At 44.6% G+C, this 26,290-nt stretch overlaps 1 protein-coding gene across 2 annotated transcripts in view; it reads right to left on the minus strand.

Annotated features, from left to right (window-relative positions):
* Positions 1 to 103: 103 nt before the first annotated feature.
* The window catches only part of LOC142884832 (ephrin type-A receptor 6-like), a 40,308-nt gene continuing 14,121 nt past the window's right edge, over positions 104 to 26,290 (minus strand). The window contains exons 5-20 of one of the 2 annotated variants that reach the window (XM_076020777.1): positions 26,047 to 26,208; positions 25,739 to 25,967; positions 18,962 to 19,117; positions 18,018 to 18,368; positions 9,965 to 10,089; positions 9,475 to 9,637; positions 8,426 to 8,531; positions 6,917 to 6,987; positions 3,951 to 4,076; positions 2,885 to 3,070; positions 2,730 to 2,791; positions 2,388 to 2,597; positions 2,151 to 2,300; positions 1,875 to 2,068; positions 1,150 to 1,299; positions 104 to 899 (exon numbers count right to left, since the gene is read on the minus strand). In XM_076020777.1, the coding sequence (XP_075876892.1) occupies positions 785 to 899; positions 1,150 to 1,299; positions 1,875 to 2,068; positions 2,151 to 2,300; positions 2,388 to 2,597; positions 2,730 to 2,791; positions 2,885 to 3,070; positions 3,951 to 4,076; positions 6,917 to 6,987; positions 8,426 to 8,531; positions 9,475 to 9,637; positions 9,965 to 10,089; positions 18,018 to 18,368; positions 18,962 to 19,117; positions 25,739 to 25,967; positions 26,047 to 26,208 (2,556 nt within the window). In that variant the 3' untranslated portion in view covers positions 104 to 784. Of the gene's footprint in view, positions 900 to 1,149; positions 1,300 to 1,874; positions 2,069 to 2,150; positions 2,598 to 2,729; positions 2,792 to 2,884; positions 3,071 to 3,950; positions 4,077 to 6,916; positions 6,988 to 8,425; positions 8,532 to 9,474; positions 9,638 to 9,964; positions 10,090 to 18,017; positions 18,369 to 18,961; positions 19,118 to 25,738; positions 25,968 to 26,046; positions 26,209 to 26,290 lie in introns of both variants that reach the window. The other variant, XM_076020769.1, reaches the window with a different exon arrangement.

Below are 26,290 nucleotides of genomic sequence, written 5' to 3' on the forward strand. Positions count from 1 at the left end.
TGTGTGTGTGTGTGTGTGTGTGAGTGAGAGAGAGAGAGAGAGAAATGCTCTGTAAAAAGTAATGGATGCTATTATGCCTGCTGAGTTGAAGACAAAAGAAGGCTTTAAAATAGGGCTGTTTATTCAGGAACAAACATACAGAATAAAACATACAAGTTCCACAAGAGGTTTTTGTTTTTTCCTTCTTTTGTTTTTTACAGGACATACAGCTTTTTCATGACAATAGAACGCATATTTCTATAAAATCTTTTGACATTCAGCGGTCTTTCCTTCAAAAACACTGCATTTGTGACCCTGACACTCTTTTATTTCTGGTGAATTGCATCACTAACCACCTGGACACATTGATCCGATCACAACCACTGGGCTTTTCCTTTCCTGACCCTTCATCCTGTTCACACCATCTCTGATCATGAGGTAACAAGACTGGAGACGATTTTGAGTTTGATAGAAACCATTGGATTGTCACTTGGAGAGAGAAGAGGTATCGGTGAACACTTGAAATAGACACTAGAGAAAGTAAGTCCTAACTTCAAGTGAATGCTAGTATTTGCTGAGATAACAACGAGACTGCATTTGGCCAGTGCTGACGAGAGGTTGCTTGTTGTGGTGGCTGTTAGGATGATCCGTAAGATGACGAGTGTATTTATCAACTGGACCCGCGCGGGGTGGGGGTCCAGAGGTGGTCCGCTGTCAGATGAGCGTCGCATGGTACTTGCTACGCCGAACAGGCTGGTGGTCTCCAGCGCAGTGCGTGCACACAGTCTCTCTCGGCCGGGCGGCCTCACACTTGGAAGCCACTGTGCTGGATGTGGTGGAGCTGCAGGCGAAGCGACTGTATGCTGCTTATGATTCTCCTCTGATGGCCGATCAGGCAGATGCCGATGCGCCGGATGTCCCTGAAGCAGAGAGGGCAAGCATTCGCGGCCGCTTTAATCACAAGTGACAGTGATAAGAGCAGGTAGAAACCATCTGATTGAATTGAGAGGACGGCAACACGTTTCTTATTAGATTTCTATGTAGCTTGTTGAGATAATTTTTTCCTGTATGTTTTCTACTTGAAGTAACATAACTTAACAGAAAGAGCTGTGACTTAACCAAGGGTTCGTCTGCGGAATTGCTATCTTTGCAAATTGCACGGCCACTCACTCTATGCTCATGGTGGAAATGGAGTCCAGTGTTGTGTACCCCGCTGCAAGGAAGTTGTTCTTGTACTGGCTCATTTTGATGGAGTCCAGCCAGTCGCCGATGGAGATGAAAAGAGGGTAGTCCGGCATGTCCTCCGGGGAGTCAGGGAAGCTAAGATGCAAAAAAAGAAAAAAATATGCAATAGTTTGCCACCACATCACTGCAGATGATTTAGTTAGACTCAGTTAACAAGTTGATATTCATTACAGTTGTACGTGAGTATTTCTTTTGAGATGCCCATCCACCCATCCATCCATCCATCCACCCATCCATCCATCCATCCATCCATCCATCCACCCACCCATCCACCCATCCATCCACCCATCCATCCATCCACCCATCCATCCATCCATCCACCCATCCATCCATCCATCCATCCATCCACCCACCCATCCACCCACCCATCCACCCACCCATCCATCCATCCATCCACCCATCCATCCACCCATCCATCCACCCATCCATCCACCCATCCCAGCTCTCTTAGTGTGGTTTAGTTTATCACAAGGTCAAGCAGAGAGACAATCAACCATCCCCATTCAAACCGTACAGACAATTTAGAGCTTAATGTGCACAGCTGACACTGCTGGCAACTGCAGTGTCATGCAGCGCCCTCTTCAGGTGTCCACTTGTCTCAATGTTTAAAGTTTCAAAGCAGAAAAGAAAAAAAAAAAGAAAAAGATCACCTCTGTTCGTCATTGACCAGAGTGAGCAGACTGCTGGGGTTGATGATGAGCTTGTCCAGGAATGACAGCACGTTGTTGAAGCGTGGCCGCTGGCTGTACTCCTTCTGCCAGCAGTGCAGCATCATCTGGTGCAGCGTGACGGGGCAGCCCACAGGCGCTGGCAGGCGGTAGCCCTCCTCGATGGATAAAATCACCTGAAATAAAACGTCAAGCACTCGGTTCAAAGGTCCGTGGTCAATCGGACTGCGTTGGGAGGGTTCAGAGTGTTCCGCTCACATCCTGATTGGACATCTCCCAGTAGGGCCGCTCGCCATACGACATCACCTCCCACATGACGATGCCGTAGCTCCACACGTCACCCGCTGAGGAAAACTTGCCGTAAGCAATAGCTTCCGGCGCCGTCCAGCGTATCGGAATCTTTCCTCCCTGAGGAAACAAGGCCCAGCGACACTTGGCATTCCCAGCATTTCCGACTGTGACCGACCTCCCGGGAAAGACTGTTTGAACACTCACTGTGGCGTTGTAGGCCGCTTCGCTGTCGTCCTCGAGGATTCTGGACATTCCGAAATCGGACACCTTGCACACGAGGTTCTCGTCCACCAGGATGTTGCGGGCGGCGAGGTCTCTGTGAACGTAGCCCATCTCTGAGAGGTAGGTCATGCCGACGGCAATGCCGCGCATCATGCCGACCAGCTGGAGCACAGTAAACTGTCCGTCACGAGTCTAGAGAAATAAGAAATAAGAAAAAATAGAACAAATAATTATAATAAAAATGATATTATTAATAATAATAAACTTTTCAGGAAAGAGTTATTGCACATCTGTGAGTGAGTGTTTTTTGTCCTCCTTGCTCACCCTGAGAAAAGAATCCAGCGCTCCGTTTTCCATGTACTCCACCACGATCATGACTGGTCTGCCTGGAGGAAAGATGGAGATGTGACATCAGCGGAGAAAGAGAGGAACTGGCTTAAAAAAAAAAAAAAAGAGCCTGGATTGTGATGAGCACTGACTCTTCGTGACCACTCCCTCCAGCCTGATGATGTTGGGGCTGTTGAACTGGCCCATGATGGAAGCTTCGCGTAAAAACTCCCGCCTCTGCTGTTCTATGTAGCCGCACTTCAGCGTCTTTATGGCCACGGCGATGTCCATCCTTCCAGGTAAACGCAGATGGCCACTGCACACCTCACCAAACTCACCTGCCAGAGACCAAACCACGGAATGATCATTTTACCTCCAACTTAGTACCTCTCAAGTGTAATTTTACTCACCTGAAGCTCTATGTCAGCGATCATTGATTAGGTTAAAGTAAGCTTGTGCAAACACCACAAGTAAAAAAAAAAAAAAAAAATCATGCAAATCATAATTTTTGGCCCTCAGTAATGTTCAGTTTGTCAATCTGATCTTTAGAAAGCAATCAATCAATACATGATTATGAAAAATTAACATACATACTGTATTTAGAACATACTTGCTCATGAAACAGCTCAAAACCAGCCTATGGCTATGCAAATATCATTTTATATTGTTATGTTAATATAAACAGCCAAATCAAGTCCACTGAGAAGACACACAGAAAGAGGGCTGATGAACATTACACACTGCCGCCACTAGATGGAGCCTGAGTGAAAGAAAAGTGTCAAGGCCACTGGTAATTAAGTCGTTGGCTAAGCAGCGGACACAATCTGTTCAATTTAATGAACCATCGAACATCATTTTTCACTCTCGGCGGCTCCGGCGTCGACCCTCTAAGGGACAGTACAATAAATTACCTTCAAGTCGGCTTATGTGAGATAACTATATATTTAAAAAAAAAATAAAAAAAAAATTAAGCTCAAACTTTTATGAGGTCTGACTGTTCTTTCACAAAGACATTATTTCTACATACAAGATCAATTTATTTATTTAATTCTTTTGAACCATGTCTGTGGCAGGCAAAAGGGAAACATTTTGGACAGGAAATGTTCTTATCTGCACACACAAAAAAACAACAACATACTCCTGAGGCCATAAATTGGGTTTGTGGTGAAATCTTTGCATGGACCCCAACAACATAAATAAACGTCTTTGAAACTTTACCTGCACCAATGACCCTCTCGATGCAAATGTAGGAGGGGTCTATCTCTTTGGTGAATTCCTCCACAGCCTGCGCAGGGTCTTCATATGTGTCTGGGTCCACGTAGGTCTTTATACCAGAGAACGGCACTTGAAGAGAAGAAAGGCAGTTTTTTCAGTATTTGTTATTTGTTTGTTAGAGTATCGCATGTCAAAAAGACCCCAGTCTCTGAAATCAGAATCCTTGGCAGCTTAAGCCTGGAACTATAATTATATCTAATAAATGTTAAGGTTGTCCTCTTTTTGAACATTTCTTTTAGCTTGTGACTTGGCCCTTTGAACAGCACAATTGTTTATTTTCATTTCACTCGTTCTAATTTATTAAAAAAATAAAAAATAAAAATAAAAAAATCAGAGAAGAACTCAAAATTGATAAGCCTTGCTCGTACAACAGTGTTATCTCCAGCACGGAAAAACTTTCTGCAACATCATAATGAGAATTTGCCCGAAGACTTGGTAAATGTTTGAAAATACATAACCATAATGAAGCTGCATTTGCAACACAGCTTCACTGCCGTCGAGGGAAAAGTGGGGGCAAAACAAAAGAAGGAGCCCCAGAGCAACTTAGCACGGCGTCGCAGGCACTCGAGCCAGTATCCTCCACACCAGCTGCCGTTTGGGACGTGGCTACACAGAGCTCTGCGCACGATGACTGACAACTCTGATTACACGTTGAGGAGCTCCTCCACCTCCTCCACAGGATTAGCCGGGCACTAAATGAGTTTCTGTGTATTTTTGCATCTTTGTCAGCCTATATTGTTGAAGGTTTATACAGACTCCAGTTCGGGAGTCTTCGCAACAAGCCGGTCTCAAGGGTCTCGCAGCTCCTTTTTGTAATAATCCTAATGAAAAATATATGCCTACGCCTGTTTGTTTGGCCTGCTGGCATCTTTTGAACACATCAGGGAAAGCGGGAGAGCAAGAAACAAGGCTGCGCGTGATCATCAGGGCTGTTCAAACAACATTTTTCATCTGGATTGTTGGTTTAATCCTGACATCTGGGCGTCTTTTGTGTTTGCAGTCGATACGCTTGCACATGCAGGACCATTAGAAAAAAAAAATCGGTGTCAATTTATGCTTTTATGTCAAACAAATGTAAAAATCTAATAGGAGTAGCAGGTGATGGTCATATGTTTTCTCTGGCAACAAACTACTGTATGGCATCTGCTCCTCCACATCTTTGCCGCTTTGGATCAAACATAAATCCCAAAAACTGAGACCCCATAAGGCGACTGATTATTTTAAGTGGCAATTCGCAGCAGGTCTCAGGTCGAATCCCCCCTGAGCTCTCACTTTCTCGCCTCAGTGAACAACAGGACACCGTTTTGTCACACAGCTCCTCAATCAATAATACTTTTATTTTCTCTGTTATTGTCTCACCTCACAGTTTCTTCAAATGGACAAGCGATTAAGAAGCTTTGGCCTTTTATGCTCTTTTTTTTTTTTTTTTTTTTTTTTTTTTTTCTAAACGTGTGCGTTAGTAGGGCGACAACTTTGTGGGACGGAAAGAAGCCAAAGGCTTGGAACAAAATAAGATGGAACACAAAATGCAGATGATTGTGTTTTACATGCACACAAACAATCCAACAACAGGAAATAATCAGTTGAGGGCAATAACTGGCGGAAAAAAGTATGTTTACCAGCACCTGATCACTGTGATATCTGATGTCTGCAAACAAAATAGTTTCTTACTCAGGCAAATGGTCTCTATTTTTCTGTTGCTTAATCTTTATTTTTGAATCCACAGAGAAAATGAACTCGGAGCCATTATTGTTTTATTTTTTGATCTTCCTCGTTTATCTTTGTGCTTCATCTGTTCACAGGAAGCAACAACTATGAATTCTTGCAACGTTTTATTGCTGCTTCTTTAAAATTCTTCTTTTTCTGGTGCAGATTAAAAGAAAAGACAAAAAACTACAGAAACCTGTTGTACATAAACGGAATATTGGGCGGAAAAATCCTGTTGGTTTTGATTGAATTTTTCATTATTGGCTCATGGGCATTTGTGGATAGCAGGGTATGGGATGATGCTGTCTATATGACAATTTGAATAATCTGATAATTCAGTAATAGATAGAATATTGGCGTGCATTCAAACTCTTTCCATGTGTTCAGGTTGCTGACACATTCTATGCTCATGTGCCTTTTACAGTCTGAAACAATGAATGAATCAATCATAAGAAGATACAAGAATACAAACAATGGCCATAACACAAAACTAATTAAAGAGAAAAGGCTCATCTGGGAAAGATGAGATTTTTGGGGGAGATTTGAACGTGGCGTTGGAATTGGAGTGTTTTATGTCATTGGAACCAGGAGTTCCAGAAGTGGGGGGGCGCTGAGCCACTGGATGATCTCGAGGATGTGACAGAATGTGCGGGTAGTCTTGATATGGAGGAGCTCGGCGAGATATTGACGGGGGGGATATGCTGACATTACTGGTATGCGACTGGACGCGGTCAAAGAGGACACGAAGTTGACTGGTGTGAGAGAAGACAGAGGATTGGATGGAGACTGATGATTGGCAGAGGTGGCCGCCTCTGAGGGAAACAGCCCAAAGGAAGTACAAGAAGAGTCAATCCCTCCAACCGTCAGAAGTTGCTGGCGTGCACCGCAACCCGCCACCAGGGGGCAATCGAGATACTTTGAGCCCTCTATTCAGCCATTTCTCTTGTTGGTTGTCCGTCTTTTATATGCAGCAGTGTCCAGGACAGGCTTTTTATCATCTTAAAATGACTTAGGGGAGTAGGAACTCTCTAACTTACAAAGAAAATGAATTAAAAGATTAAAACTATTGGCCTTGTACTCTCTCTCTCTCTCTCTCTCTCTCTCTCTCTCTCTCTCTCACACACACACACACACACACACACACACACACACACACACACACACACACACACACACACACACGAAAATAAAACATACAGTACCGTGTCCACTGTGGAAGCGAGTCCTCCTCTTCTCCTCTGACTTCATTCTGGCTTTAATGTACCCCTGGCACCTGCACAGCGGAGTCATTCTTTAACAAAACACCACTGAACATCACAGTGCCTCTTCTTTAAACTCCTGTATCCATCACTCAATCACCGCCCTTTGAGTTCTGAGCAAGAAAAACATGGCGGTCTTAGTTTGACACATTCATTAGGCAAATTTGTGATTTTAGTTAATAGAACTTGTTTCCCCACGTATAGTTTTTGAGCTCTGTTGAGGAAATACAGACGTGTCCTTCCTCTCCCTGCCATTCTCTTGAGACCATGCTTGCCCTTGCTTTTATGTAGCTCTTTTATTTCTCCCTTAACAAAAAAAAAAAGAAAAAAAAAAAATTCTATTCAGAACGTAACTGTATTTGGTTTTGTGTCCTTTTTAATTCTCTTCCCTTTCTTACATGTTCAAAATAAAAAAATAAAAAAATAAAAAAATAACTACCGCAATCTTTCCACTATCTGCACAGAGCACAGGGTCGCTGCTACTAGTAGCAATCACAGAGTCCTTCGCACATCATTGAAACAGTACGCTTATAAAAAGATACATTATTCACGTACGGACGCCCGCGCAGAGATGCAGCTGCATTTTTAAAATGACAGCTGTGGATTCAAATCTATGAACATATTGTGTGACGGCGCTATCAATTGTATGTAGGTACGTCTGGCTTAATAATCGTCGCAATCGCAAACAAATTCCCTGATGTGTGGATTGACTTATTTCACCGGAAGCAAAAGTCATCAGAAGGAGACATTCATTGTTTTAGAAGACTGTGAAAGAAGCTTTGAAAGTGGCGTACGCAGGTATATGGGGTTCTCCTTTTATAACCGATGCAAATGTACAAGAAACAAGTCGCAGTGATTTCACAGGGAATGTGGGAAAATGTTGTAAACGCTGCTTTTTTCAGTTTGTGAATAAAACATGTAAAAATTCTGATGTTTAACAGACACAGAAACACTTATTATCACTTGTTTTTTCATGTAATATGACTTTCTTTCCTTTTTTTTTTTTTACCCACATCCGGAGTTTAGAGAAAAAGGGTTGCTGTCAAGTTCTATAAACTTGCATGACTGTGGGTCATGCAGTGGAGTCCTGAGCCAATAGGGATGCGCCACTTTTCAGCATTTATTAACAGGCACCGCTGAAAGTAAAAACCTGTGAAGTGGAAGACGCCCGAGACAAAAGCCTGAGATAACCAGTGAAAGTTAATGGAATGGAGCAAACTGCTGCTACATGCATTACATGCTGAGTAATTAGGCATAAAATTGGCCCAGGCATTTGGAAAATAAGGCTCCTTGGTGGCCAGAAAAATACAGAAAAAAAGAGTGCATTAACAGACTTCAGCTTGTAAATTCTTCTCTGAACCAAGTGGAATAAACCGTGTGCTGTGCCGTTTGTGTGTGTGTGTGTGTGTGTGTGTGTGTGTGTGTGTGTGTGCGTGTGTGTGTGGCTCTCACCGGCCAGTTATGAGGAGGAAGAGGGTGAGGATGACCAGCAGCGAGAAGCCTCCTACCGATGCTGTGACCACCACCAGTACTTGACCCTGATCAGCCATATCAGGATCTAAGCAATGAAAAATAATAAGAATAAAATAAAGTAGAGCGGCTCATTGGATAACATCTCACACTGGCTTCAAAAGAAGATGACTGGACAAATAATTGGTTTGCACATTGATCCTTGACTCGGACAGCATGACATGTCCTGCTTTTAGCTTCTCGCTCTGTCATGACTAAATCCTGGCTTGGATCTCCCTTTCTCTGTCTCTTCTCCTTCACAGGATCCTGACTGGGCCAGTCATGTTCTGAATAAAGTTCTAAAGATGAATCTGTAAGATTTCAGGTATGAAATCTCACCGTATCTCAATCAAGCTGTCAAGGAAATTTCCAGCCATTTCCGTATGTGATCTGTCGTCACAATTCCATATCTTTAATGATCTAATATCTATTATTATGTTATTATCTATATGTCAATCATCAGCAATAATCTGACCCACTGGCTGAGTTCCTAGTGCCCTGAGACCCATGAGTCTCCAGCAGCAGGCGGGCCGGCCTAAATTGTGCACTTTGCAGGAGTTGATGTGGCTCTTTGTCCATCTTGACTGCTGGACCGGAGTGTAATGAGTGCGTCAGAAACTTTAAGAGTTTAAAACCTTTTAAAATTAATGGCTCATGCATGAGGGGGTTCTGATGAATTCACTGATCCACATCAGAACACAATAAAGTGTCTCTTGGGCTTTAACGGAGCTGTTGATCTATAAAATGGATCAAATCAAATAAAAATCAAACAAAATCAAACTGATGGCCGTCGTTTTGTTTTTATTCTGTCGCCGGCATCCATCCTCTGGTGGTATTCGCCAGCAAGCGTGAGCAGGAGGAACACTGTCACGTATAGTGTTGCCAACTTTCATTCACAAAAATACCGATGGAGAACGGGACGCGCCACTTCATCGTCAAATTACGCGACAACTCTGTATCTTAAGGGGTGGTTGGCGACTCCAGTCACGTACCCTCGGCTGCGGTGGAAAACTCAAAAGTCGGGCTGTAAGCCGTGTAACCGTCAGCCGTGTGAGCGCGCACGTGGAAGATGTAGGCCGTGGAGGGTCTGAGGCCGGTTATCACCACACTGGGGGTTCGGGTCCGCGTCGACGAGTAGCTCAGCTGCTCCTGCTCCTGTGGGCGCACATTGCCGGCAGTAATGAACAAAGACATAAATATATATTTCGGCTTTCAGGCGTGCGTTTGCATAAACCCATTACCGCGGCCACGTTTGAAAACAAAAACACATCATTTTCAGCTTATTAACAATCGGAGCAGATGTTGAACACTGGCTGAGGGAAGGAGAGAGAGAGAGAGAGAGAGAGAGAGAGAGAGAGTAGGGAAAGAGAGAGAATGTGTGATAGATGGCGACGAGACCTCTCGTGCGGCGCCGATTTGCCGGGGATTGATTTCACGTGCGGCCACTTAGCTTAGCGGTGGACGGCACGGCGCTCGTCGTACCTTCTCGTAGTATTTGACCTCGTAGTCCAGGATGTCCGAAGGTGGCTGCCCTACTTGGGACCAGGAGAGGGCGATGCTGTTTGAGGAGGTCCAATCTTTCCTGACAACACCCACCAGAGCGGGACCTGAGGTTGAGTGGGGTGACAGCAATGCATCGGTGTGAGTCACGCAGGACAAACAAACCCAAAACAAGCGCGAGGCGGCATCCCCGCGAGTTGCAGACAGAGGAGGAGGTGGTGGTTGTGGTGGTGGGTGGGGGTGGGGGGGTAGTGGGGTGTCCTGCATCCATCAACAAAAAATAATAAAAGAAAGAAAACAGACCGAGCCTGGCAGAAAAGCATTTTCAGAACTCCGGCAGCAAAAAGTGCGTGATGCATATATTTATAGGATCTTCCTTCTATGGGGGCTTTAAGGGAATCCACAGCAAAGAGCTCAGTGGCGAAGTGGCTGTATTCTGAAAGAGGCAATTGTTTTTCTGCCAAAGAAGACACGTTCCTCTTTGTCGTCAGAGCGGCACAAAGTGTCTTTTGCTGTCAAAGCCGCTTGAAATACATATACAAGTTTTTTTTCCACGTTGTCATCACCTGACACAAGGCAACTGAGGCAAATGAGCCGAGCGAGGATTTTAATGTTTGCTTTCAATTGTGCACAAGGCACGACGGATTAGGGGAAAGCGTCAGAGTGAGTCTGCCAGCTGTGGAACGCGCAGCCTGGGGAGATCATTCCCGGAATTTCAAATTCAAAAACTCTGATCGATGCTTTAAAACTATCCATCCATTTTTAGTCAACGCTTGTCCGGCACCCAGGGTCGTCGGGACGCGGGAGTCTCTCCCATGTGTCTTAGAGTGAAGGAGGGGTCACACCCTGGACAAGTCGTCCGTTTATTGCAGAGCCGCGGAGAACCGTCGACACGCAGAGCGACGGACAATTACAGCTGCCAGTCAGCCTCTGGACTGCAGGAGGAAGCCGGAGAGAGCAGGCAGACACAGGGAGGGTATGCAAACTGCCGCACACAGGAAGGGCCTGGGAATCAAACAGTCAAGGCAGTGAGGCAACAGTGCTATGCAAACTGTCACCTTCTGAAATTGTTGCGGGGCAGCGAACTGAATGTCCGATGCAACAACATGCACCACAGACCGTGGCGAGAAACCTTCCGTGCCACTTCCCTTCAAACAAAACAAAAGGAACGGCAGACAAAAACCACAGAGAAGGCAGCTGGGAAGCTGCAACACCACCGAGTCTCCATGTATCAAAGTCCACACGTGCAAACTGAAAGTCATTTGCACACGCAGCGGTTTACACGGCACAGATTCCGTCCGACGCGCAGAGCAACTGAGGCAATTAGAAACACACAACACAGACACTCGGCATCATGAAGTAAATCATTTGACTGCGGTGCGGATTTGTCTCCTCAACCGCCTCCCGCCACCCTCCACCGAAAAAAAAAAACAAAAAAAAAAACACATCTGCCATGTCACTTATTGTAGGTTAATGTCCCAGTGGTGCTGGCAGGTGGCGTCTGAGCTGCTCAGGGCGCCTGGGGGGGGTTGTCGAAATATCTCAGGACTTTCAGTCTGGCTAACAGCTGCAGTCATTAATGGCAGAAAGCACATGTGCACACACACAAACACACACACACACACACGCTCATCTTTCTGACTCTCATTACCCTAACAAACCAAATTAAAATCTACTGTCTGCTGCAGCGTCGTTTTGGATTGATTTTGCAGATTCCTGCACCGATCAGGACGTTTTGTGGAACTCTGTCGCAAGCAATTATTCACTGAACGAAGACAATCATATTCAAAACAAATAATAAAACAAAGTAGATCCAAAAACCTGTGGCAAATAGTCAATGGGGGCAGGAACACGTATGCAAAAGTGCTTAGAAAAGAAACTCTGGTCATGTTCACAGTTTCCTCTGATGGATGTTTGTGAAGGTGGTGTTTGTGATGGCTCACGGCTTCTACTTAGAGCCGCAAGTGAAATCACTGTGGGAATTACACTCCATTCCTGTGTCTCAATAAGAGCATGGATGTTGTGTCTGTCCATATCCCTGCGTGAGTGTCTATGTGTCCGTGTGGACATTTTTGTATAGTGAGAAAAAAAAAAAAAAAAAAAGCAAACCGGCTCTTATGCAAGATGCTATTTTCAGCTCTGGCCCCATCACACACAGTCTGCCATGTGTGAGTGGCTCCCAGGTCCCTGGAAACACTTTACGGCCTCTGCAGTTAAAGCACAAATAACATTTAAGGTGCTAACGAGGCCAGTCGGAGAATTAATTGCAACATGTGAAAATAGGCTACAACCGCCAAATGGCGAGGAGCCCGCAGAGGATGAAAGGGGCGAGGGAGAGAGGGAGAGAGGGAGAGAAGGAGAGAGGGAGAGAGGGATGCAGGGCGCGGGAACAAGGAGAGATGTGAAGATGTCCCACGAGGCCGTATCTCCACAGCATCTGAGCATATAAATAGAAGTCAGCCGTATTCCCTGAGCAAGTGGGAGATGAAAACAAATGAAAAGCCACAAGAGGAAAAAAAAAAAAAAAAAAAGTAAGAGGGGAGGAAGAGCAAAGCGGGACGGAGGAAACCCTCTGAATCAGGCCACCGAGCTGCAGCTCTTCGCACGTGACGCACAGTTTACACGTGAGATCTCGGCGTGAAACGTTTCGCGTCTAGAAAGTAAATGTTTGTCATGGTATACAAAATACAACCCTTTGCTAATACTCCAAAACACAAGCGCGGCATCTCAAATCTACTGTGTATCTAAGCGGCCAATAATTAATTTGGCTTGTTTAAGAAGCTGATCCACGAGCTTCACAACGGATGTAACAGGCAAAACTGCCTGATAGGCTCGTACAAGTTTCTCCCTGATGCAGATGTGAAAGGCGGTTGCACCACTAAATAAGCACCACTAAATTATTTTTAGAAATAGTCATAGTCAAATATAATAATTATAGGAATTGGAAATGGGCTCAAATGATAAAGTTCATACTGTAGCTATTTATTTTGTGTGTGTGTGAAAAAGGTCAAACAAGCCACAGATTTGACCTGCAACCAAAGAAATAGTGTAAAATATTCAAATGTGCTTTTATTTTATTTTTTACAATATCAAGTGTTCATTTTTTGGGGGCAAATCATTAAACTCAGCATTATCAATTCAAAATACAGTGCACATAAATGATCTTGCAAAGATAACAAATGTTTCTGATAAATTTTAAAAAAGTGTTTATCTTCAATTATTTAGTAATCCAAACTTTGGTTACATGAAATATTAACTTTCAGATTTCCCTTCCTTTTTTTTTTTTTTTTTTTTTGTAATAAATAAACCCTTATTTTCTTTTACAGTATGTACAGTTTACCTCTGTAGGCGTCTCTCAAACATAAATTCCACAGTTTGCCTCTAGTCAGGTTTGTGGGCGACAGCTGCAGTGTGAAACTCTCTGGCTGACAACAAATCCAAAGAGTTCACAAGCACGTATTCATCAGGTGCGAAAGTGTGGAGGAGTACACACACACACACACACACACACACACACACACAGACACGCACAGACACGCACACAGACGCGCGCACACACACACACACTCACACACAAAATTAATGAAGACGCACTGCTGCAAGCCCCCGCATGTTATTTTCCTACCACATAATGTTGAATGTGGCATGTCGCTCTACTGGCTGTAATACAACAGTCTGGTACGTCCAAACACTTTCGACCGGACTGGAGGCTGTTGATATGGAGTCTAACACCACAGTGCAACACCCGCTGTGAGCTGTCGGGCCTGATTGCCGTGGAGAAAAGCTGCAGCGTGGCGCCGACTGCAGACGGCTCTGACTAGAACTGAATGTGGAACACAGTGATTCAGCTTATTCCCCCCAAGTTTTCTCATCTGGTCCAGCAGAGCAACTGCAGTGTCAGCAGAGGCAAAACATTGTTCCCATTTACAGTATTTATATGTATTACCAGCAACAACAACAACAAAGAAACAATGAAATCTATTTGTCACATCACAAGAAACTACGTTGATTAGTTTGTTCTTGTCTGTGTTGTGTCTATTGTTTTATTTTGAAATGTACTTCTTCTCTCATGTCAGCTAACTTGTCCCTCTCCCTTCACTTTACTTAAAAAAATAAAGTTAAATAAAGCCTGTGCATTTTGTCATTCAAGAAATTTGCTTGTTTGATCTTTGCCTTTCGAGCTGTATGTTTGGGCGATGGTACCACAGTACTGTTTGTATTAATTGTTGCGTTAGCATAATGTGACACTTGAGGTTGTGCTTTTGTACCGAATGACATCGTTGAGGTGGTGCAATTGCAGATAATCAGTGCAACAAGTTGCTCTAAGATTCCAATTAGATCAGCAGGTGAGCAGGCATGAAGCACTGGTCTGTGATTTACAAAACAAAAGCATGCAAAATTAACAATAAATGTCCTGTCGAATGAAAAGGCAAACTGCCAATTCTGTATGTGATTGGTTGTGGCTCCGTCTCTGGACCTAAATCATAACCCATTGCATCAGCCATCTTAATTGGCACAGAGGAAGCCCAGCCCATGTTTCACAACGTTTCACAAATACATAAGGAATAAAAAATAAAAAAGCAAGCAAGAAATATTGAACCATTCTGTGGAGCTGAGTGATCGTGAGAAATTACTTGAATTTCTACGACATTTTGGAGACACTTTTACACGCTTGGTGCTCAGAGGGGTGAGGGGTTCTTAAAGGTCATCCATGACCAAAGGTAATATGTATAATATATGTTACCTTTTCATCACTTTTGTTAAGAATTCTTCACATTCCTGCTGCTGACATTCCTCTGAAGTAGAGATTTTGAGAGGCGGAGAGCAGCGGTCCAAAGTGGGGGGGTGGGTGAGGTGGAGTGGTGGGGGTGGGAGTGGTTGAGGAGGTGGTGGCACAGACTCTGTCTCTTCTTTTATTGAGCCATTTTCCCTGCATCGAGCATGCAGGACAGTTATATAACTGCAAACCAGGGGTCAGCATTGGTCCGTCCTGTATCCAGGCACAGAGTCAAAGCCCCGTCGTTCCACACACGGAACTGCGTTGACACACTGGGCCATGTACAGCGACGCTAATTTGCGGGGGAAAGAACCAAACTTGTCGCACACCAAAGAGAGACGAGAGCGAGCGCGCACGCGCACGCGCCTGCTCGTGCCGTGTGAGACGGCGAAGCCAAATGTGTGCAAATGTTGTCTGTGCATAAACCTGTTTGCCTGCTAGTCTGCACGGGGGGCATATGTGCAGCGTGTCTAGTGAGAGGAGACGCTTTGACAAGTTAATCCATTCTAAACATCCTGATGGAAACACCCCCACAGGCTGCATCTCTTCCTCCTCCTCCTCCTCCTCCTCCTCTGCAGAAAATGACTTTGCATTCCAACTTCCTTCCCTCCATCAGCTTCCCTGCCTCTGCCTGCAAGATGGGACGCTCGTACACCTGACACCTGGCTCTATTGCATGTGACAGACTGAGAAAAAAATATTACACACATATACATATACAAATATACATATATATATATATATACAAATATACATATATATATATATATATATATACATATATATATATATGTATATATACATATATATATATATACGTATATATATATATATATATACATATATATATATATATATATATATATATATATATATATATATATATATATATATATATGTTAGTGTTATTGTCTGTGGGTTTTACTGTAGTTTTAGGTCTCCTGTGTCCCTATTTTTATATAATATGACCTTTATGCCGTTTTTATGCAATTTTTTTTATTATTATTTTTTTTTATCATTTTTTGTTTTTAATGGTTTTTAACATCAGGCCAGAGGAATGCAGTTGAAAATTAGCCTATGGCTAACACTGGCACATTGACAGGAGTAAGAATGTAAATGAATGTGCATTGAAAAAAAAAAAGAAAAAAAAAATATATATATATACACATATATGCGTGTGTGTGTGTGTGTGTGTGTGTGTGTGTGTGTGTGTGTGTGTGTGTGTATGATTTGATTTGATGCAATATTTACCACAGTTTGGTAAATACTGCAGGGGATGACGACCAACTCGCTCGAGGGCTACTCATGACACTTAATGTAGCAAAAAAACCCTGAAAACGGGGCTTTTATAAAATGAGAATAGACTCAACGCAGACTTCTGAATCACTAACAAAAGCTTTCACTTTAAAAACATGCCACTTCGTTTTGAAGTCAGTTGGTTTAGGAATTTCACCGAAAATACTGTTGTATACTCAGGATACTGTCAGTATAATGTCAGTGATGTGTTTTCCTTCCAGTTGTATATTTTCCACCCAGACCCACGACTGACTGAGAAACTTGATTGCTTTACATGCTGCCAGCAGAGAGCTGTGAACACGGGCAGCATAATTGATTAATCGACTCTTTATGTCCTACTTAACCTTCTGCATGAATTATTCCATTTATATTTTTGCCCTAAAAAAACTGACTTGGTTAAAGTCTCTGTAGTTGAACTTAGGTGTCATATTTTTCCCAAATTCATGCAACACGGGGGCCTGTGAGTTGAATTCTGAGCGGCGAGGTCTGTCTAATGAGGGCGGAGGTCAAGGTCAAGGTTGCTCAGAAGTGTGAACGTTTGACACGTTAGGGGTCAAACGGAACGGTTAAGAGTTTCGGGGATGCCAAAGGGGGGGGCAGAGTTGAAAAAAAGACACGGAATAATAAATACAACTTAGTCCGTCGCCAGAGCAAAAGTGTGCGTCCCGCTTCCTAAATATGAATTTGTAATGCGGTCGGTGCAGCCGTTGCATATGCAAATGCTGCTAGAGTCGCTTCTAGCACTCGACAAATGTGTTTGGCAAAGTCATGCAGTTAAATTTGAGGCTTAATATACAATTTGAGTTTCACACTGTGCAGTCACACGGCCAGTAAACATTAAATTTAGATTTCTCTTCTGCACCTTTGCACACACACACACACACACACACACACACACACACACACACACACACACACACACACACACACACACACACACACACACACACACACACACACACTATCAGATTCATTTGGATTCCTGCACTTTTGCTTCTTCCAACTGATCAAAGTGTTGTGGTACATTAAATTAAAAGCTGAGTGACGGTTAGTCAGAAGTTTGACTGGACAATCCAATGTTATGTGTTTTTTTAAACTTCATTTTTTTACAAATCCAAGCGTATTTTTTTTAAATGTCTGTCAAAAACAGGAAGTTTCCCACACTAGAGGCCAGATGAAGCAGAAAAACTTGGAAAAATCTCGGCTTGGGCACAGACGGCCTATTTCTGCCTATGCAGCCACTGCTGCACTCTTGCTTAAAACTCTCGTGTGCTCGTTCTGCCTCTTTGACTCTGTGCACGCTCCACTTTGCTCAGTCTCACATTTGTGACCAGGAACCAACCAATCACAAAGCCAACGAGTTGCCTGCCTCCTTCAGAAATGAAACTATTTGAAACTGCCTCTCGAATGTGGTTTCAATCCGTCTTGCAAAAATCGGAATTCATGTAGTTTGTGATTGTTCAGACTACAAAAAAAAGCCATCCAGTTTCAATCTGCATTGGCTAAAAATCGGACTTTGGCTGGCAGTCTGAACAAGGCCTTTAACTCTGTGCACGCTCCACTTTGCTAAGTCTCACATCTGTGACAAGGAACCAACCAATCAGAAAGCCAACTAGTCGCCTGCCTCCCAAAGAAATGAAACAATTTGAAACTAGTTTCAGAAATTAAACTATTTAAAACTACCATCCCGATGTGGTTTCTGTGCACGCTCCACTTCGCTCAGTCTCACATTTGTGACCAGGAACCAACCAATCACAAAGCCAACCAGTCGTCTGCCTCCCTCAGAAATTAAACTATTTGAAACTACCTCCCGAATGTGGTTTCAATCTGTCTTGCAAAAATCGGAACTCATGTAGTTTGTGACTGTTCAGACTACAAAAGAGCCATCCAGTTTCAATCTATTATTCTAAAAATCAAACAAAAACAAGCGATACACAAAGCACACAAGCACCTTGCAACGTACCGGCTTGATGCGTGTTGATGCTGACGTTCACCAGCGAGCGTGCAGCCAGGCCCAGACCGGAGACGCCGTTTACTGCCTCCACGTGGAAGGTGTAGTTGGCGTGCATGGCAAAGTCCAGGATGGCCACAGATGTGCCGGTCAGGCCGAGCGGCCTGGGGATGAAGCGCAGATCCGGCTCGCAGGGCTCGCACTGCGTGGCGCCGCTGTCGCCGGCCACTCCGTCGCACCGCTGGCACAGCACGTTGTAGGCGACGTCCTTCCTGCCGCCCGAGTCGCTGGGAGGCATCCACTGCAGGAAGAGGGCCGTGTCGTTGACCAGCGAGACCAGGTTCCTAGGGGCGGACGGAGGCCCTGCGGGAGGAGACGTGGCCGTTACTCATTTTCTTATGGCAATATTTGATAGAGTGCCATAAAGGTGACATAGCCCATAAAGGGGGAGTGAGTAAGTGCCTGACAAGGATAAACAAACGCTAAATCTGTGATGGCTGGCGCCACTCAGGCGCCTCTCTAGGGAGCCACTAACAGCGTCTACAGCTGGAGCTGAAGTGGCTTCAGGCTTTTATATTGTTTTGTTTTTTTGTGTATGTGCTTATTATTCTGTTATCTGAGTAGGTCAGACATCTAACAGCAAAAAGAGAACTTTTCAGGGTCAAAACGAGCTTGTAAAACTCTTTGTGTCACGACATTGACAGAATGTGCACCAATTAATCCCAAAAGTCAGCGACTCGATTAGTCTCGATTCAAAACTGTTTCTGTTTTTGTTTTTTTTTTACCGACAGAACCAGAGGCAGAGTTGCTTAAGCAACTTGAGCTTAATTTCATCATTGAAAAAAAATGCATATCTGCAACACACACACACACACACACACACACACACACACACACACACACACACACACACACACACACACACACAGAAGAATAAGAATTCAGAATTTACGAACTTGTGCAAGCCATGCTGGAGGAGTCTTTGATGGCCCTGTAGAAGCCTTTGTCGCAGTGACAGATGGTGGCGGCCTGGTCGTGGCTGGAGCTGTGCAGTGGACACTTGGAGCATTTACCGTTGCCTGCATATGCCTTGAAGGAGCCGGGCTTACAGGCTGCAGAGGAGGACAGAGCACACAGGCGCTTAAATCGACACCCTGCCGTTTCCCCAATTCTTCACCCGCAGGATCTTCTGTTTCTGGAGGAGCTACTGGCTCCTGAGGCCATAAACACTAGTGGCGCTTCCCATTTCTTCAGAGCAACAAATACTTTGTATCTATCACTCACAGGATTCATTTCAGAGGTAAATCTTGCGGCGCAAAAACATCTTTCAAAACAATATCGAAAACAGAATCAGTCACTGGATTTAAGGTATCTTGTTTCAACTGAAATCACATTAAAATTAGTCTCTGTCACTGCCACTCTGACATCATCTTCGCACATAATAGTCATACCGGCACTTAGTTATAGTTCTGGTTTATTGATTATTTTAACTTTTTATTCAGATACTTTATATTTCCTCAACTACGGAACTTGTTTGCATCTACAAACTTGGCCATTTCATTGCTTTACTGGTGATTTATTCGCTGCTTTAAATAAGGTGACCTCTTACAACGGTCCAGCCTAACTTCGCAACAAAGACCCAATGCAAATTTTGTTTGTGACAAGTGGAAACATTCAAATATTTCGTTACAAAACAATGACACCGCGCCAGTTTTCTCGCCCTGAAAGTCTTTTCAAGACTTCTGTGCTGTGAGTCTTCCTCTTTTCTCCACCTCCATTCCTTCCTAATTTCCTTCCTTATATCTTCAGCTGTGTTCACTTCCATTTTACTTTCCTGTTCCCTCTCCTCCCGTGACTCAACTCGTCGTTGGCTCGGCTGGCTTTGCTCTTTGCGATCAAACCACTTTTCCCTCCTCTGCTGTTTTCGCTTAAGGCATTTATCTCAGTGCAGAAACATTGGAATATTGATGTAATGATATTATACAGAATGTATAAGGGCTAATCACATATAAATGATCTTATCAGTATGCCAGCTTTGATGGAGACAAAATGCAATCATGGAAAAATGGAAACGCTGGAAAATGAAATCAAAGCTACAGGAAGAGACTGTAGAGATGAATTCAGTCATATCAACAACTTGATATTTTCTGTTTTTGACAGTAAGAAGGTAGTGTGAGATGAAGCAGTGAGTTACATTCACTTTCTCTTCTTATTGCACTGTAATAAACATTATAGGTGTCCGTTTTTTGTATCTTAGCCTTTATTGAATATCCATTCTTCTATTACATATCACTCCCACCATTTTATCACGGTAATAAGTTCAACTGCATAACATCAATAACAGCTAACTGGTGTCAAGTTACAACTGCTGTACTGTTTTTGCAAAGCATAATCTTAACTAGGTTCATTACCACGGGAGAAACAATGTTTGGTATTCAGTTTATTTTTATTTTATACAATTTAGATTTAAACTTGGTCGCATCAGCTCTGGGTTTCAGGTGAAGCACGTTGGTAAATGATGTGAACAACCATATCATCAGCACACAAGTTAAATCGAATAGCTGTCAAATCTTGACCCCAGCCATTTAAAAATACCAGTAAATAACAGTGGTCCGAGGACGAAGCCCTGTGGAACACCTCTGATAACGACTGCAGCCATCTCAGCCCAACTTTCCATCACAGTTTTCACTTCTGCTAGTGGGCAATATTGTACATGCATAACCAGCCTGTGGTGAGTTGCATGGTATGACACTGAAATCTTAGCAGAATTGGTCAAGAATTAAGCCAAAACAGGTTTTTGTTTTTCGACTGAGAAAAACCTGTAGTGCCATTCTTTGTTAAAGTGAAAATGTCATCTAATTCTGACCAAACTGTAGCAGCTGCACTAATCCCTTTAGCATCCGCTTGGCTGGAGATTTTCTGTATCAAATCTTTGTCTTCTTCTGTGGTATTTAGGGGAGGCTGGCAGGCGACTTGCTTCCTTGCAGTTGCAATTACTGGTGAAACTGGTGATTGAAGGACAGGTAAAAAAGTATATATATATATTATTGCTGTTTCTCGACTCCTCTGCAACACCAACAAACATGTCTCTAGTTTACCTTCTTATTATATTTTTCTTCTGTGCTGAACTGATGCCAAAGGCAGAAAACACACAGGTTCATTTGGATTTGAAGCTGCTTCCTGCTCGGCGGCAGATATGGGAAGGGTCATCAGCAAAGAACCGCTACAAATAGCCCACCTTTACCCCATGTCTGTCTGAAAAGTTCTCAAAGCAAAAACATACTGAATGAGATGCAATTTGTTCCACATTTTTATTCTGCTGTCATGGAACACAATGCTTTATTCCTAATGGAGACAGTATAAACCATTTCAGGCAGGGCTTGCAATGCTTCGACTTTGAAGCTAAACAACTTCGGGAGGTCGTTCCCATTTTTGTTTTACCAAAGACTACAAGTGGCTTTAAGTTAACTGTAAGCTAAAACTAATTAGGAAAAGCATATTGACAATGAATACAATATACGCTGCAATGTTATTCGGAAACATTTTGGTTTCTCAGTCCCCAGTGACCCAGGCACATGGAGCGCATAAATGAACAGGAGCTCCTAATAAATTTCAATTGAAATTTTAAACATTGTCATAGCACATGCCATTTATTATGGCAAATCTATAGTGTGTGTGGGAGGATAACATTTCGGGCCTTCTTTATGAAATTTCATTGTATTGTTTTAATCAACGTCATGCACTGAATAATGCAATAAATGTTATGTGCACAACCAAGCCAAGAAGCCAAGAAGTCGTCTCTGTTGATTTTATGTACGTAACGTCTGTGCAGATAAACGCTGCCGTGAAAGCGCCACTTTAAACTTCTGAGTCTGGAAGCACGCTGCCGCCTGCACTCTTGCGGGAACATGACGACATGCCCACTCGGAGGCGCTGAATTGCTTTGGGTTCACGACAAGGCGGAAGTTTTCCGTTGGCTTTACACTGTCAGAAACAGATGGAGTCAAAGACTATGTTTACCCTTGTCTCTCAGCTTTGATATGCAGATTGAGAGTTCACAGAGAATGACTGATGCTCTAGTCTGGCTGAGCCGCACGACGGGCCCGAGTAAACACACAGACCTTAGTGGACGGAAGAAGGGCAGCGATACAACGAGGCGCCGTATTGATTCTCCCACGTTATGTGGAGATCCAGGTCTAAAAAGCTTGGACGTTTCCCACCCGATCAGTCATCACCAGTAACGGCAGATGCAGCTGAGGTATGTTGACAGTAGAGGGGTCACAGGGCAAAGGGGAAGGGCAAACAGCTGGCATTTGGTCTCTCGCACTGTTATCTGACATTGCTTGCGCCGGTAGTTATGATAAGATCGGAAAATCAAAAAAATCTCCGCATTGAATCAAGTAACATGCTGGATGGTATTATTCCAACGTGTGAGCTCGCTCTCGGCCCCCCGGATGAGGGAAGATGTCTCTATTAGCCCTGCTCGCCATTCCCTGCCTCCTTTTTGAATACAGCAGCGGGCGTGTTATGATGGCGGTTCGACTATGACGGAACAAACAGCATTAGCGCTGTGATGTTTTCCCTTATGTAGGTCATGATATAACCAGTCTATCTCTGAGTAATCCCCTCGTGGCCGACGCCGAATGAAAGGAGCGGAATAATAAAGCATTCGATTGAGATGTCAAAACAGTCTGGCAGAATGCTATTGGGGTGGAAGGCGCGACTTGATAAGCGCTGATGCCTTTGTTTAGGCAGCTGGGAGGGAAGAGACGGACGTGTTCGCGCGGAGCTCTGCTTATATTTGGGAGCGTTGAGGTTTTTCCTTATTCTCTCTCGCTCTCGCTCGCTCTCTCTCTCTCTCTCTCTCCCCTCCCGCTCTCTCGCTCTCTCCCCCTCTGCCTCTTTTGCTCTTTCCCCATGCTGCCTCTCAGACAGCTTTGATCACAGCACCCTTTGAAGCGGTGTTCCAAAATGAAAACGAGGAGAAAGCAGAAGTCACCGCAAGTTCACGCCTAAACTTCCTGCAACTACTTGCAAAGTGCACATCCTCCAGGCTCCCGGACCCTGTGCAAATCATTGATTGTAAAAGTTATAATACGATTAGTTAATAAATCATCAAAGCCTTTTGGCAGATCACCTGTTTGACAGATCAACACTTGCAGGTCATGCTTAGCACGTTTAAGGTTTTGTTTGGAGTTTTTTTTTTTTCATGCATTTCGCTATGTTCGGAAATGGATGATTTGTTTCCCTCGGGTCACTTTGTGTTCACCACTGAATCACTCCCAATGTTGGGCTTTCCTTGCACTCTGGCGTTGCAGCCTTGTGCATTGCGTTGCACGGCAGGGCATCACCATGCCAACAAAACACACACAAAAAAACAAAAAAACAACAAAAAACAAAATGAGCTGCGGGTTAATTTGGCAAAGCGAAGGAAGTGAAATGATCCCCTGAAAACGTGTGTACGCGATACTCAGTTGCCGACGCCACACACAGATGACTGAGCTGATGAAACAGAGGCTCCGTGTTGAACAGCAAAGCCGGCTATGCGTGCAGGTAAGCAACCTTTAGCGCCTGTTGCAGGCAGAACACATCAACTCCTTTTGTTCCGAATGCTTGGACAAACAACAGAGCGCTCCAGGGGATCAAGCTGACACCCACCTCTTCTCGCCCTGATTGTTTTGTTCTGCATCAGAGTGCAATTGCTGTGTTCACATATGTCTGGATGATTTGAGCTGACAGGGGGAACGGAATCTTGTGTCTCCAAAGTTGCGAAAGCACCTTAAATGGGAGTCATGACTGCAGCACACAGCAAAACACCGGATGTTTTCCTTTGATTTTATTGCGCGTCAGGACCGGCAATGATCCCATTTCTCTGCTTTGGGCTGTTCCCCTTCAGCGGTGGCCTCAGCCAATCATCTTCCTATGTCCAACTCTCTCACTCTCTGCATGCTCTTCTTTGACACCAACTGACTTTGTGTTCCTCTTTCACAGCTAAATGTTCTCTGCTCTTCCTCCAGGCCTCCTGCCTGCCATTTCCAACCCTGGCATTCTTCTACCCAGATATTCACCGTCCCTCCTCTGGACACGTCCAAACTATCTCCGTCTGGCCTCTCTGGCTTCCTAAAATACCTAACAAGGGCTGTCCCTCTGATGGACTCATTCCTGAACAGAAGCCCAACATTCCGATCTCTGCTACCTGCCTCCTCGTTGTATTGGAAGTATGTTGGAATATTCACATTGTGTGCAATTTATATGTTTTGCCGCGCTAACAGACACAACACGTCTGCAGGTTTGGTAGCTCCAGACTTTAAAGAAGAGCTAATTCAGTCCACAACCGAATAAACTGGGCCAAGTAGGTTTTGGCTGTTACTGAACCATTTGTTGCAATGGCTGCATATATTCAGCTGAGACATCGTGATCGAGAGAACCGACAACTGTGAGTCCAAGGAGCTGAACACCAGCGTGAAAATGTAGGCCAGGAGGGAGTGCTTCCTCCTCATCAGTATTCCTTACTGATCGGCTAGTGGTGGAAGGGTGGGGGTGGGGGAGGCGGGGCAAGGGTTATTTATTTGTTTTGAAATTAAAGAGGTTGACATATAAATGTAAAAAGTAGATAAAAGATGTTTCACGAGAGAGCCGTGGGAAGGAGTTTTTACAGCCTTTTGTACAAATCAGGTGGATTAGCAGCGGCTGACGTTCTGACCTGACCAACAGTCACCCGAACGCTGCAGCAACATGGACCCGACCACCATGCACCTTCCTGCCTCCTGAAGCCGCAGCAGGTTAATGGAACCGTGGGGTGTAACTTCATTTAGCACTATCACTTTCATCAGAGGAGCCCTACTAAATGAAGCAAGAGGTTGTTAGGGAGGCTATTTTGAGAAGACACGGTGTTTGCTAAATTAGCTGTGAAACTAACAAACAGAAAGAAACAAGATCAGTAAGATAGATAGTTTAGTCCAGTCTTGAAAAACCAAGGCCAAGACTCCCTGCTTTGACTTGGCAGTAGCTTGTTCGGCTAAAAAAAAAATGGGCCACAGCCACCTGATGCTGATTCAACTAATTAGCGGTGAATCTCATCAGGAATAACTTAACACAAGCATTGTGGTATTCATCAAAGTTTGTTTGCTTCTTCTTTTTTTTTTTCTCGCACCACTGCAAACAAAACCAAAAAAAAATCACTTATTAAAAAAAATTACCCACAAAGAGAGCCAGCCTCATTCTTCCAAAAGTCAAAAGTAATGCTTTTGAAATGTCAGGAAGTCCCCAGTTAACACGCAAAGCTCACTTTAGATTTGTGTTGTTTGACTGGATGCCGGGAAAAGGGCTGTGCAGCGCAGGCAAGTCGCTAACGAGAGCGAGCACAAAAGACTTGGAACGAGCGGGTGGGGGAGGAGGTAGGGGGTGGCGGTTACAAGTGGAGCGTGTAAACAAAGTGGACAAGTCGTGAGCGGAGATGACGAGGGGAGGCGGAGCAGTGGAGGCGGGGGGGGTGGGCGGGACGGAGAGGATCAGACAAGGATGGATCCTTGAAGACGAGGAGGGAAGAGCAGCTCTCAAAACTCGGAGGAGAGGCCCCAGAGATGCTGGGAAAAGAAGTGACGCAACCTCTCGTCGCTCTCAGTCTCTTCCCTCCGAGCCGCAACCCCATCAGACGTGTCGACACTTCCCCCGGCCGCTGCAGCTGAACGGCCAAACAAAACCACGACGCGTCCCCAAACAAGCGCCCTCACTGTGGCAGTGGCCGTCCATCTCCTCGTGCCCGATGCTGCAGACGCAGTGGCCCAGCGGTACCAGCCAGGCTCCGTCGGCGCCGCAGTAGAGTTTGGGCGTGTCCCGTTCCTCCGCGTTCTCCACGCAGGTGCCCCTCACCTCCACCAGAGAGGACGAGTCCATGTGCGGCACCGTGTCGGGGAAAGCCGCGAGGTTCCGCAAAGTCGACGGGCAGCGCTTGTAGAACACCTAGCGACGGGAAGAGAGAGCGTTGGCTTTCTGGGAGGGGGAAAAATGTAGGAATTTCTGGCTTGGAATGTCCACAGACCTTGACAGAGACGAGCGCAATGCACGCTCCCACATCCTGGAATGCCAAGTAGAAGCCCCTCTGTGTCAGCGGGCCGACCTCCCTGACCTCGGTGTTGAGCCGAAGGACGCGGTCGCCGAGATCCGTCTGCGTGAAGCTCTCATCCGCCGCGATGGTGTCCACCTGCAAGGCGAACGTCAAGCACCGAAATTAGCAACACGGCTCGGCGGCGCCTCAAGATGGCAGCAGAAGCAGTTAGCCAACC

This window comes from Nelusetta ayraudi, unplaced genomic scaffold, assembly GCF_046127955.1.
Source record: "Nelusetta ayraudi isolate G7.1 ecotype Tasmania unplaced genomic scaffold, CSIRO-AGI_Nayr_v1 ptg000002l, whole genome shotgun sequence".
In the NCBI taxonomy this organism is placed as follows: Eukaryota; Metazoa; Chordata; class Actinopteri; order Tetraodontiformes; family Monacanthidae; genus Nelusetta; species Nelusetta ayraudi.